Source organism: Coturnix japonica, chromosome 2, assembly GCF_001577835.2.
Source record: "Coturnix japonica isolate 7356 chromosome 2, Coturnix japonica 2.1, whole genome shotgun sequence".
NCBI classification, from domain to species: domain Eukaryota; kingdom Metazoa; phylum Chordata; class Aves; order Galliformes; family Phasianidae; genus Coturnix; species Coturnix japonica.
Window position 1 is genome coordinate 34219650 of NC_029517.1, and position 14382 is coordinate 34234031.

The following is a 14382-nucleotide window of genomic DNA, read 5'->3' on the forward strand; positions in this document are numbered from 1 at the left end:
TTAATTAATGTATTCCCTTTGGAACAAGGAAACAAGAAGTACAAGTTGTTAATTAAAAATGTCAGCTTCCAATTGAAATTTGTCATTGTTTTCAACATTTAACATACTTTGTATGCTAGTCCCTAAAAAGACAACGAATACTACGTATCATAAATAAATAAAAGATGTATTATACATCATAGATGGATATTGCTGTTAAACAGGAGAGAGTCATTTTTCCCCACTTTTTCTTACCAAAGAACATTAAAAGTACCCAGCTAGGTAAGCCTTAACTCATCAGAAAGCTATTTATCTGTTAAATACCTGGTCTGATCAAATATTGAGAATCAGCCAAGAATCAACAATCATCAGTTTTTCATATAAATCAAAACACTGGCACATACACCAGTGGTTGCAATGCTGGGCAGGGACTTCAGAAGAAATGAAGGAACTTGACTTCAAGAGCAGTGTGAATGTCTGCAGCCCCTACCAGAAATTTCCTTTTCTGCTTCCAGTGGCTTCCTTGTGCATTGGTGGCCACATGTGCTTCAGTGACAATTTTGATCAGCTCCCATTCCTCATCTGTTGGTTCAGGCTTGTGACCAATTGTTTTCTGCAGCTCCTCCCGACGCCTCTTCTCTCGATTTTCTTCTATCAGCTTCCTCTTTGCCAGCCGCTTGCTGTCATCCAGCACCACTAGCAAGGATAAGAGCATACAAAAACGGCAGGAAGTTACTGAAGTTATCTGAACTTAGGTTTTTCCTATTTATACCAGATGTACTAATTGATTACCAACACCTTAACCAATCATAGAATGGTTTGGGTTGGAAGGGATTTTAAAGATCATCTAGTGCACCACACTACTGTGGGCAGGGCTGCCACCCACCAGCTCAGTCTGCCCAGGTCCCCATCCAACCTGGCCTTGAAAGCCTCCACAGATGAGGCATCCACAGTTTCTCTGTGCAGTCTGTGTCAAGGCTTCACCACTCTCCCACTAAAGAACTTATTCCTTATATTCATTCTAAATCTCTTTCAGTTTGAAGTCAATATCCCTCATAAAAAGTTGGTCTCCCTTCTGTTTACAAGCTCCTTTTAAGTACTGGAAGACCGCAATGAGGTCTCCTGGGAACCTTATTTCCTCAACCTTCTTCCATAAGAGGTGCTCCAGCCCTCTGATCATCTTAGTGACCCTTCTCTGGACATGTTGCAAAGGCTCAGTGTCTTCCCTGCACTGGGGGCCCCAGGCCTCAATGCAGTACTCCAGATGGGGCCTCACGGGGGCAGAGCAGTGAAAGACAATCCCCTCCCTCTGCTGGCCATCCCTCTCCTGATGCAACCCAGGATACAGCTGGCTTTCTGGGCTGCATGCGCACACTACCAGTTCACACCCAATTTTTCATCCACCAGAATCTCCAAGTCTTTCTCTGCAGTGTTGCCCTGAATATATTCATTCCTCAGTCTGTACTGATGTCTGGAGATAGCTGGCTTGTCTTCCAGTCTCAGTGACAGCTCCTCTGACACACCTGTATGTGCATTCTATAGACACCACTTTATGGTACCATAAAGTGCAACTGCTGGTCAGAATCAGACTCAGACAAACTTCTCATTCTGTGCAGCTCCTAAATGGCTGATGCTCAGTATTGCCTGATGCATCAACGTGGGCTGGATTTGAACTGATGATCCAGAGTCATTCCATTCCCTCTCTTTAAGTACCATCTGCCTTTAATGAAACTGTTTCACTTCTTCTGTTTCATTTTATACACAAAATGCCACACGTTACATTGCAAGTGAAAAATGCTAAGTTGGAATATTTTTATTTTCCTGATTGGGTCTGGTTTTGGTTTTGGTCTTTATTTATTTATTTATTTGCAGAGGATTACAATGGCAACAACCATTAACATCAATGCACAGGGGGATTTACATGAGTTCCTCTCATTGCACTAATTGAAGTTATTGGTGTAAATCCCTGTGCAGTGGCAGGAAAAGAAGATCCCTAAGGGTTAATCTTACAGCCATATGTTCTAGCTCTTTAGAATGAGAGTCAAATTATTTGCAGATAACTTCTTCAGGGCTAAAAATAAAACAAACAACTGCAGGATGACTCATACAACGGCATTCAGTTTCACATCCTCCAGAATTTTCTAAACAAGATGTTTTTTTTTTCCAAGCAAAGTGTCCATCCAGATGCATTCCTCCCTCCTTTCCTCCTAAGAGTTAACATTCCTATTGTTACTCAGTCCAGAAAGGCCAGGAGAAGGTGCAGCTTGGTAAAGCGTAAACAAAATATTACAGCATTCAGAAGTGGGTTGATGCAATGAGCATAATTCTCCAGAACAAATGGTTAAAAACAAAAAACGTTGTCAGTTCCATTCTTTTTTAACAATCTTCACCAACCAACGTACTTAAAGCAAATAAATACATATTAAAAAAGAGAGAGAGAGAGAAAATGAAGAAAAAGAGAAAAATATACTTACAATCTGTTGCCATGCCAACAAAGATACATTTTTTGAAGCGACATTCCTGGCACTGATTTCTTGTTACTTTGTCTATCACACATTTTCCTTCATATTTACAGGAATAGGTTGGATGGAGGTTTTTCTGAATGGTTCTTCTGAAAAATCCCTAAGTGCGATAAATAAATACATTGGGAAACAGAACTACTGCGTATTTTTTCCAAATTGGTGGCCAATTTGGTTTGGTAGAAACATACCTAAGTAAGCAGCATAAAATACTCCATTAAACTCTCAAAGAGAACAAAACAGACTTATAGATTATGGCATTTTCTCAGATTCAAGAAACATTTCCTCCTTAAAAATTAAAACATACAGACCCCTGAGATAGGTAAAAGCGTAAGGAAAGCTGTCTTGAGGAAAAAGATACTGATTACGTGTTTTCTTCAAGTCCTGCATTTCCATGCATAAATTTTATTGTTGATTGGAACTAGAGTTTATTTTGAGCCCCTTTTTAAATTACAATGATTTCAAAGGGAGGCATATGTGTACTCTTAATTAAAGGACAGCCTCTGCTAAGGGCAAAAATGGTGGCGTATAACTAAGTGTAAGTAGAGGGCAAAGAATGAGCAGTTTTACTTGTGCCCTTCCTCTAAAGTGAAATAACCAACCAATCAAATCTGGGCAAGACTATGAATTCTGCAGTCAAACACAATTCACTCAACTTCTCAGTTGGGCCCTAAATAATGGATCCATAATTCTGAAAAAATATGCATTTATGAGAAAAGGAATTCCTATTTCCCACAAGCATCTATATTCAAAACAAACATCACCAACAAAGAACTCTCTATGTATATTCTATCTACCTACAATAATATACATACAGCCAATTGCAGTTGATAGGAGGTCAGATCCTCAGCTCACACCAAGTACTGTAGCTCCACTGAAGTCTCAGATTTGAGCACACCACACACCCTGGTCTTAGGTAAAGAAATCAGATACAGCTTCTCTCCCAACACTGTAGACCTAATCCTGATATAAATTTCTACGAGTTCTCTCACAGACTTTGGCAAGAGCTGGATGAAGTTCCCAAGAGAAACGCAGTATGAACCAGACAGACTGATAAGGGCAGAAATTTACTTCACTTTCCACCACTGTTTAAGACTGTCTACACTTAGCAACACAGTTTGGAACTACCTTGACAGAAAGAACACGCTGAGATACCAGTCCTGTTGACTGGGGCCACAGTGAATAGCTTTGGTTTCATTGAAAACCATGGTAAAGTTCAAGTGAGATGGGATTTTATCTAACATACACTCTCTTCAGCTTGGATTTTAGTTACTGAACATCTTTTCACTTCACTAAGCAAGAAGTCTCTTTTTAATCATACTAAATAACAGAGTGTAAAATCTTATAGCAGTGATATATTTCAACACAGAACGTTTAATTAAGACATACAGATAAATCTGCATTTCAGCTTGATCTCCCAACACCTTCAAATACAGTGAAGCACATTCTCATTAGAATTTTATCTTACGGAAACCACCTTGAGCTAAGGGTAGAATTCTTTCTTCTTTCATAATAAAGACCTAATATCTCAAACTGAGCAGCATAAAGCATGGATATGAGTATTTATAAGAGTGGTATCTGTGGGGTTGAGTCAAAATCCAGGAAGTCAATGGTAAGATGTTCTTATATGGAGTCTGGATCTCGAATTCTCATCCTCCCAGCTGGACTTGGATGTACTCTCTACCCTGTGTAGAGCATTACCAGTAAAAGAAAACATATTTTATTGTACATTTTATCTACTTTCCTAAATTCCTTTACATTTTAGTAATAGATCAGTGGGTCCAACTTGGAGAAATATTTCAGTGACATCAGAATTTATTTATGTTTAAGTAATAGAATCATAGATTGGCTTGGGTTGGAGAAGACCTTAAAGACTGCCTAGCATCTGTCACCCTGCCTTGGGCAGAGTTGTCACCTACTGGATAGGTGGCCAGGGCCCCATCCAACTTGGTCTTGAACTCATCCAGGAATGAGGTATCCACAACCTTTTGAGGCAACCTCTTCCAGTGCCTCACTACCATCTGTGTAAAAAAAAAATTTCCACTGATATCTACATCTCCTTTTTTTTCAGTTAAAACCCATTCCCCATTTTTCTATCAATATGAGACGGCAGGTTCCTTTCTGTTTGTAAGCTCCCATCAAGAACTAGAAGGCAGCTATTTGGTCTCCCCAGAGATACCTTCTCTCCAGACTGAATAAGAAGTTCAGCTTCCCAAACTTCCCCAGCTCCACAGGAGTGGTGCTCTAGTTCTTTAATCACCTTCATGGCTCTCCCCTGCAACTGTTCCAACTATTCCATGTCTTTCGCATGTTGGGGGTAAGCCTGGCTGCAGTATTCCAGATGGAATCTCAAGAGGGCACAGTAGAGGAGGGAATCAACTTATTTTCTGGCTTCCCCTTTTTTGATGCAGCCCAGGATATTGTTGGCCATGCAGACTGCAAGCACATACGTTCAGCTCATATTCAGTTTTTCAACAATCAGAACCCCCAAGGCCTCTTCAGGGCTGCTCTTAATGAGTTCTTCCAGCTTGTACACATATCTGGGATTGCACTGATGCAAGTGCTCACTTCTTGAGCCTGTCCAGGCTCCATGGCATCCCTTCCTTCTGTTATATTTACTGCACCACACAGCTTTCAATGTGCTGAAGACTTGCAGAAGGTGCACTCAGTTCCACTACCCAGGTCACTGACAAAGATGCTGAAGATTACTGTTCCCAAGACAGATCCACAGGGGATACCACTTGTCTTTGGACTCTACCTGGACACAGATCTGTTGACACAGACCCCTGGCTACAACCATCCAACCAATTCCTTATCCACTGAATAGTCCACCCTTCAAATCCATATCTTTCCAATTTAGAGATAAGAATGTGATGTGGGACCATATCAAAGGCCTTGCAGAAGTCCAGGTAGATGACATCAATCGCTCTTTCTTTGTCTACTGATGCTGTCTCTCCATCTTAGAAGGCCACCAGATTGGACAGACATGATCTGGCCTTAGTGAAGCTGTGCTGGCTGTCTCAGATCATCTCCTCTTCTTGCATGTGTCTTAACATCTCTTCCAGGAGAATCTGTTCATTGATATTCTCAGGAACAGATGTGAAGCTCACTGGCTTGCTGTTCCCTGGATCTTCCTTTCTTCTTTTCTTAAAAACTGGAGTTATGTCTCTCTTTTTCCAGTCCCTGAGGCTTTACATGAAAGCCATGACTTTTCAGATATGATGGAGAGTGGCCTAGTTCCTTCAAGCCTCTGGGATAAATGTCACCAGGCCCCACAGACATTCAGTCTCATCAGGTGGTCTTGAACTTGCTCTTTGCTTACAGTGGGAGGGATTTTGCTCCCCTAACCTCTGCCTAGAGGTTCAGGGACATGAGAGATGTGGGAAGCCTGACTGCCAATGAAGCTTGAGTCAAAGAACTTGCTGAGTACCTCTGCTTTCTCCATGTCTGTTGTTAGCAGTTTACCTTTCTCATTTATCAAAGGGGAGTCCTGGCCTGTCCTTGGTCTATTTCTGTTGACCAATGTACCTCTTCTAATTTTTCACATCCCTAGCCAGTTTCAGTTCCAACTATGCCTTTGTTTTCCTGATCCAGTCTCTGTATGACTAGGATTACATGCATGTATTCTTCCCAGACCACATATTCCTATTTCCATTGCTCATTCATTTCCTTCTTATCCCTCAGTTTGACCAGCAGATTCATGCTCAGCCATACCAGTTACAAAATACAAAATTAGTTTTCAGTGGAAGCAATCAGTAAATGCCAAATTTTTGAGAACTGATTACACGCAACTTTGCTAATAATAATTCATACAACTCAAAATACTTATGCAGATCCTCCAGAATGTGAGTAGAAATCGTCCACACAAAAGAGCTGTCAAATCATCTTGTACAGTTAATAACTTTGCAAAAATAACAAAAAAAAACACAGTCTGGAAGCTTTCTGTAAGTTGGGAGAAAAAAATTAATTTCTTGTTGCAGATTGTCAACTTGGTTCTTTGTGCATATAAGCATTATTTTAAATTGTACATCAGAAGATATAAGTAGATCTGTATACTATATTTTACAATAGCTGGGGGGCATAAATAATAAATACTTCTATTAGAATAACAACAACAAAAAAAAATCTAAGCAGGAAATACGGCAAGAAATACTACTGTTCAGCTGGGAGCAGAAGCTATTTCATGCCACACTATTGCTTACTTGTCATTGTATCTGAATTAAGCTATATTACTGAGTTTCATGTGTTGTTATTATCTGGTATATGTGATGTAAATGTGTAAAAATCACTTGTTTGGTTCCACAATTTTTCTCACATATAAATATTTTTTAATAAATATGTATGTGTATAAAACTGTGATGAATATTATTACAAACCTCCTACACACAGGATATTTAAGTCTTTGCACATCTCATCAGTGTATGAAAGTGCAATGCTGTGCAACAGAAGGAATTACTTCAATACTGTTACTGTGATGTGGGGATCTAATACCAACACAAATCCAACATTTCATATTCAAATATTCCTGACTTTGGAAACTAACGAAATATGACTTTTGTGGTTCAGTCCCATGACACTAGTGCATGACATGTGTGGTTCTATTTGTTTAGAAAAACATTTCTTTTTCTGCAGGAAAGAATAGCTTTCTTACAGGATCTCAAGCCACACAGGCAAATTTATGGCAGTGAAATCACGCAAAATGTGCCTGATCGTGTTATTCATTTATGCTTTTCATTTACTTGCCCAAAGCAATTTTTTTTTTTTCCATTTTTCATGTAGCTTTAGAGATGAAAAAGACTGAAACCATATTTTAATATGGTTAAGTTAAATAAATAAAAAAAAAAAAAAAGAATTAAATCTGTTTTAACTTTGTGTTGATGCTTCCTGAAGTGATGGATGTTACTGCTGTATGAGCATGTGGAAGAGATTTTTGGTTTTTGTTCTTTGCAGTGATAATGAGATACACTGGAACACTGTTAATCACCACAGACTCGTCATGGCCATAGGCAGAATCTCATCTATTGCATAAAGAGTTTCATTGAAGTTCTTGGGAGGATGCTGATGTACACTGGCTGAGAACACGGTCAGAAAAAAACATTAAAAAGGGACTGAAAAAGCTAACAGTTAACAACAAAAGATCGAAATTCCCTGTCTTCTTTTCAGAAGCAAACACTGCAAAAATCAACTATGTTCCTTATGTATATGTAGATCAGCAGCACAGCCAGATATGGCTTATCATCAGAACTGGATGTTCTTATTCGCTTCTAATCTGTCTTTGTTTTATTTGATAGTACAGTTCAGGAAGTCTGTATAAATGGAGAAGCTCGAGAGCTTTTTCTGATTCCCACTTTCCCACTATGCCATTTACCTTGCAACCTTCACAAGTGATGCAGCGATAATGATATCCAGTGGCTTTGTCCCCACATACTACACATAGCTCATCCTTGTCTAAGTAGCTGGGTATATACCCTGAAAAGAAAAAGAGGATGTGGCATGTAAACTCTATATAAAATGATACATTTGATATAAAAATACTGTATTCAGATTCACTGCAAATATTGTCTACTAGCCTCACACTTCTCAACTCTCTGGATTTCCTGAATAAAAAGCTCACGCTAACAATATCACAGAAGTATTTAAACATTGTATGCTACATCTTTTACTTTTCAGATTGTTTCAACACTAGCTGGTCACAAGGGAACAGGCATAACATGACTGCTTTCTACTGAAAGGAAATAATAGCTCAGAAAAAGAAATACATTTATTTTTATAGCACCGGCTTTGACATGAAAAATTAAATAACAGCAAAACATAGAGTCCATTTCACTTTTCTGTTTCAGAGAAAAAACTGATGTGCTTGTACTCTGAGATAAGATGCCAAGTTGCAAAGTGACTCTGGGACATGCTAGTAAGGAATATTTACTGACAGCGCATTTGTTTCAAAACAGCTCTGAAGATGTGGTTGAGAAGTACCAACAAGAGATCACAAAAGCTGCATTGATCATACCTTACCTGGGTGTGTTCCACTGTTGCATTTAATATAGCTTAAATTTAGGGCAAAATACGTAGGCATTCAAATATGCGTGTGTGTACATATATGTGTGAGAATGACATTTTCTCTTCTGAAGTGGTTCATCAGACACCTAATGAGTGAAATCAAATATTTCTACTACGAAAAACTGTCAGGAATGCTTGGTTCTTTCTCACTACACCATTTGTTTTGACAATATAAACATATTTTTGCTCTTATGTAAAAAACAACAACAAAAACCCAGAACAGTTCTGATGGCAACCAATGTAATTCTGAGCCAAAGAGAACTTTCAAATGTAGTAAAATACAAAGCTTTCAAAGTTCGTGTTCCCATAATTTATGATTCAATTGAATTATGGTACATATTTTTTCTCTGTACACAAAGGTCTAAGATTCATTTTGAGAGGAGAGAGGAAGGGCAGCTATTAACCCTTTACAATTCTTGAGGTACAGTAAGTACTTCAGAGAATGACCGAGAGGCTGAGGCTGGAAGGCACCTCTAGAGATCTCCTGGTCCACCAGGGACACCATGGGTCAGGGTCATGTCTGGTTGGGTTCTGACTGCCCCTATGGATGGAGACTCCATAACTCCTGTTAGCAATCTGTGCCCTCACAGTAAAATAAGATTCTCTTATTCACTTAGCCCTGTCAAGCATTTTTACACATGGCTAGGATTCCAGTGAACGTTCTCTGTTCGAGGCCAACCAGTCCCAGCACTCCCAGTCTCTCCTCTTATGTCAGACTCTCCAGCCTCTTCTCCACCTTTGTGTCCTTTCACTGGACTTGTCCCACACTGTCCACATCTGTCCCACCTCTCTGAGTCCAGACTCGATCCCAGCAATGCAAGTACACCTCAGCAGTGTAGAGCAGAGGGGAGGTTCACCTCCCTCATCCTGCTGGTGATGACGCTCCTAACTGAGACTAAGATGTTGCTGGTCTTCCTTACCTCAAGGGCATTCTTCTGGCTCACATTCAGTTTGTTGCCCACCAGGAATTCCCAAGTACTTTTCTGCAAATCCCCTCCTAGCTATCAGGCATCCAGCCTTTATTGATGTATTTATTCTTCTACAGGTGGAGGAACTTCTATGTCCTTTTGATGGACCTCAACAGATTTCTCAGTCATTTCTACAGCCTCTGAATGGCAGCACACCCACCTAGGGCATCAGCCATCCTTCCCAGCCTTGCATCATCTACAAACTAGCTGAGTGCAATTTATAAGTACAGTGTGGGACAGCCCTTTGGATGCTGCTGACTGTGACATTATCCGTTCCATTGCCTCGCTGTGACACATTAAACCAGGCTCAAAGTTTGCTGCCCTGCCATTGGCACAGCTTGGTGCAGCTTGGGGACTCGCAGGGAGACCAACCAGCACAAGGACTCAGGCACCAGCAGGCTGTCAGAGGATGCTGCCAGGGGAATGGCCGTCATCTTCCTGTGACTAAAACCCAGAGAATAAGCTCAGTAACAGGCGGCTTAAAGGAGAGTGCTTTTGTAGGACTACACTTGCTACAGGTTCTCCAGAAAGGAAAGCCCTCATCAGACAGGAAATACTTGAAATTAATTCAGCTTAAATTAAATGAACTTTCCAGGGCTCATCTGGAGAAAGGAGGAAGAAACAAAGCAGGAAGTAATTGTAATGCCTACATTATATTTTTGAGCATAATTATAAGAACTTAAAATTACAGGAAATAAATACACCTCTTAGGTAACACTGGGAAACAGAACACAGGTGCCTCCATGACCGATTTACTAATACTCCTACTGGAATCTGAAGGGAGACTGGGGAACAAGCAGAGAGATCTTCCGAGGTACCATATCTGTCTACAGTATGGCAAAATACTAGACTCACATTTAGGTTATATTTCTATATTATAAACTTGAGTAAAGACTGGTGGACACATGGATCTGGTTCCTGACCTTGAGGGAAGAGAGACAGCAGGGTTTCGGTTCTAATTTACATCATGACTGCTAACGGACATTATGCCAGTGGAGGATTAGCAGAGGCTATTATCCCCGTCCTGCCCCCCTTTTGCTCACACAACACACACTGCATGCAGCTGACACAGGAGGAAGCAGGGTCAGCAAAAGGATATGGGATTTTGTACCAAATTTTTTGTCACAGTTAATGACTTCTAGTAACTGCTATTCATAAAAGGCAGACTTAGTTTAGCATAGGTTATGCCCTCTAAAATTCAGCATCGCCAGCTTTTGCTTCCTTCTAAATTAAATGCCTTGATATTTCATTAAGCATATAATCTGGTTAGCACTGCTCATGTAATGGCAGCTTTGTTCTATTGGAGTAGCAGGAGATGACTTGTGTAAACTGCTTCCTTAAATATATCCAGCAGCCTGCACATGTGACCAGTGATGTCCATCCTCTTCTTGGAGTTTCAGGACTTTATCCTGCTCAGGAAACAGTCCTCATTCTGGCTGGAAAGAAATCCTCTACAGGCACTGCAAGTTAGAAATTAAAAATGTAATCCCTATATGTAAGCACATTCCTAATTGTTCTTTCATCAGCAGTATTAACTGCCTTCTACTTCAGTTACTTAAAGTAATCACGTTCAACACTTCTACAGGATTGTCCCTGTGTCACATGAAAAACACATACCCTGCCCTCTTTCACTGACTCAGAGGGGAACAGGAACATGGACAGAAAAGCTTCATCCCAAGAAATCACTGGCAATAAAAGTACTCAATAAGCACCTTCTTATTTTTTCTTTAAAAAGATTGATGCTTCAGACAAGCAGACCACACCAGGAGGGATAAGGGAAAATAAGCTCTTGCAAACTGTAACATCCACTGTAAATAATACCTAGTATTTGCAGTTCCTGAGTAGATAGCAATTAGCTAAAAGAATCATTCAAGAGCAATGCTGATATCACTGAACTGTACAGTAACAACCAATTTTGTTCCCTTGTCTTCCAAGCCTGAAGAAGGACATGGACTTGTTGTCTGTAGAGATAGGACAAAGGGAAATGGCTGTAAACTGAAACAGGGTAGACTTAGGTAAAATATTAGCAATACATTGTTTACTGTGAGAGTAGTGAGGCCCTAGCACAGGCTACTCAGAGAAGCTGTGGATGCTCCACCCCTGGTGGTGCTCAGTGTCAGGTTGGATGGGGCCCTGGGCAGCCTGAGCTGGTGGGTGGCAGCCCTGCTCACAGCAGGGGCTGGAACTGGATGGGCTTTAAGTTCCTTTCTAATCCAAGCCATTCTGTGGTTCTAAAATACTATGCTGTGTTTGGATTTTCATTTGGTACACCCAGTTTGATCCTCAAAGTTAAGCACTGAGATTGACTTGACATCACTGTTCACTGTTGATCTTTGCTTTGAATGGAGATCAACTATGAACAACTTTGATCTGTCTTGTCTACTGTTTCTTTTACAGCCTAAGGCAGCTCCTTTGCTTTCCAGACTTTGGCCTACCAGCCTGCCCAATCTTACCTTCTTGGCAAGGCTAAATGCTCAACAGGACCAGCTGCCCCTATCCTGGAAGAGAATGTTGAGTATGTTGTATAATCCGCTGAGTTTTGATGGTGATCTGCAGTAACTTTAAAATTGCAGTTGTAGCCTGTAACACTCTCTGTACTGGTATGGCAAGAAACAATTTCCTTCTGCAGGAAAATGTTCTACAAATGTAAGGGCAGATGAAGACCTGCTAACCTATCCAGTTATCCAACACAGTCTGTACCTTTAACACTGTATGCCTACATTCTTGTCTGTAGGAGTGACACCTCAATGCACAGTGTAACATATTGGTAGGACTCAAAAGAGACAATGCATGGCTATTCCTGCCCACCTGCAGCAAGCCAAAGAAAGGCTATTTAAATGGAAACAACCCCTGAAAAACAGTAATGCGTTTTTTCTTTGTATGCTGTACATATTAGACAAGCATATTTTGAGAAAAGCAAAAAGCAAACGTCAATTTTGTTGAAGAACTGTTGCAGACTTCCCACTTCAACTCTCTGCATGTATACTCAATATGAACTTAGGAATCAAACTGGGATCAAACTGTGATTGACTGTCCAACAGGGATATGTGAGATTGACACCAACAAAAAGTGTTTATAAATCAGATGCTATCTGGCTTGCTCCTGATCCTTCATAGGCTTATTCCTTTCAAGCAGGGAAAGCCATTTTTGCAATTGCAGAACACTTGTGTTTTAAGACCATTATGCAGTATTTTGTTTTCACTGTACATTGGCACAGTCACGTAATAAATGTACTCCCTGAAATCTTTTTTTCTTCATGCAACCCATGTGACTAGAGACCACTCAAGAAAATGAGGAATTCACATTTATTCCTAAGCTCGTATTCACTTACTAGACACTGCTGTATGAAAATGCATAAGAAGAAATTAATTACTACCTTGGGAATCCTGAACCGCATTAGAATTGAAAAGAAAATTTATACTGCTATAATGTTAATTTTATAGTCATATTGTTACGCCTCGCAAAGCATAAGAAAAACACAAGAACCATCCAGTTATCATCCTTGGTATACTTGTGTAGAAGTCTACAGAACGTCTATTGGACAAAGCACAGAGCCGAGTCAGAAAAAGCATACTCCATTCTTGTTTGTTTGTACAATCATTGTTATTCATCTGAAAGGCTGTGCTGATACACTGATCTTTATTTGCCACCTTCTTTAATTTATTCCTCCTGAGAAAAATTGCTTAGCTCTCCACAGGAAATGTTGTTAAAGAGATTCTCTCTTTCTGACTTTTCTTGTCAGCTAGCTGGCTTTCTTGTCCACAATTTTATTAACATTCTTTGATTTATCAAATTACTAAAATTTGGCAAGAGATTTTGCAAAGACAGTAGGAACAACTTGTCCTACAGCCTCTCTTTTCTGAGTGACTTTCCTAAATATTAACCAGCTCTTTGGGTTGAGTTAGAATCCTTGTCAATGAAGCCCAAACCCTGCCATCACTTGAACTGCTGTGATCAGTACTGCAGTTGCACCCATTACGAGCTATACGTACAAAATACACTACTGTACGTAACACTTGAGTGTTGGACCATTCAATTTTTTTCCCCCAAAAATTATTAAAGTGGTTTTAGAGAACATGGCATAGTGTAATAAACAATTGATTTATCTAGAAATCTCAGCGAACATCAGTTTTACTACTGATGCAAAAGCAAAGCATGACAGAATTTACTCTCCCATCCTTCATTTTGTTGTGCAAAGGTTAGAGTAAATGAGGTGAAAAAGCATTTTCCACTGACATTTTTCTTAAAAAAGAAAGAGATACAATTCCAACTGCATAATAATTTGCTGAAATAGATGCCAATTCTCTGATCACAGCTGCTTCTTTATTTGGGTGGTCAAGAGAGAAATTAATCATTCTTAACCTCAAAATAATTGTTAGCATAGTTACTCTCCTGTAGGAGCCAAAGATGAAAAGAACTCACTCTCTCTGTAACTTCATTATACGTACACTTGCACCCATGCTGATTAAGAAGACATTTTTACATAACCTCCATGTTGTGTTTTCTGAGGTATTCAAGAGTACCCTGGTGTTTTCACACTGCTAATAACACAGTCTGGACTAATTCAGAAGCATAAGCTAGCAGTCGTTTCCTTAGCTGCATACAGACTGCCTGAGAAAATACAAAGGGAAATAACAATGACAATTGCAGTAACAACAATAACTTTCAAACCCTATCTGCCACTATACCAAGAGCACTTGTAAATATCTCAGTAACCTCACCTGGGGAAAAAAAAGTGGCCAGCAGAGCTAAATACTGACAGTGCTATTACAAAACTCAAGAATCTGAGCCTGCAGATCAGTATTTTTCAGGGCAGTTTCCGGTTACTTCTGGCCTCCTCCACAGTGCCTGAGGTTAAA

At 39.9% G+C, this 14382-nt stretch overlaps 1 protein-coding gene across 8 annotated transcripts in view; it reads right to left on the bottom strand.

Moving 5' to 3' along the window:
* The window catches only part of THRB (thyroid hormone receptor beta), a 160803-nt gene that overhangs the window by 13315 nt on the left and 133106 nt on the right, over positions 1-14382 (bottom strand). For all 8 annotated transcript variants that reach the window (XM_015853981.2, XM_015853980.2, XM_015853984.2 and 5 more), the window contains 3 exons: positions 7867-7967; positions 2454-2601; positions 470-675 (listed from right to left, as the gene is read on the bottom strand). In XM_015853981.2, coding sequence (XP_015709467.1) covers positions 470-675; positions 2454-2601; positions 7867-7967 — 455 coding nt within the window. The remainder of the gene's footprint in view (positions 1-469; positions 676-2453; positions 2602-7866; positions 7968-14382) is intronic.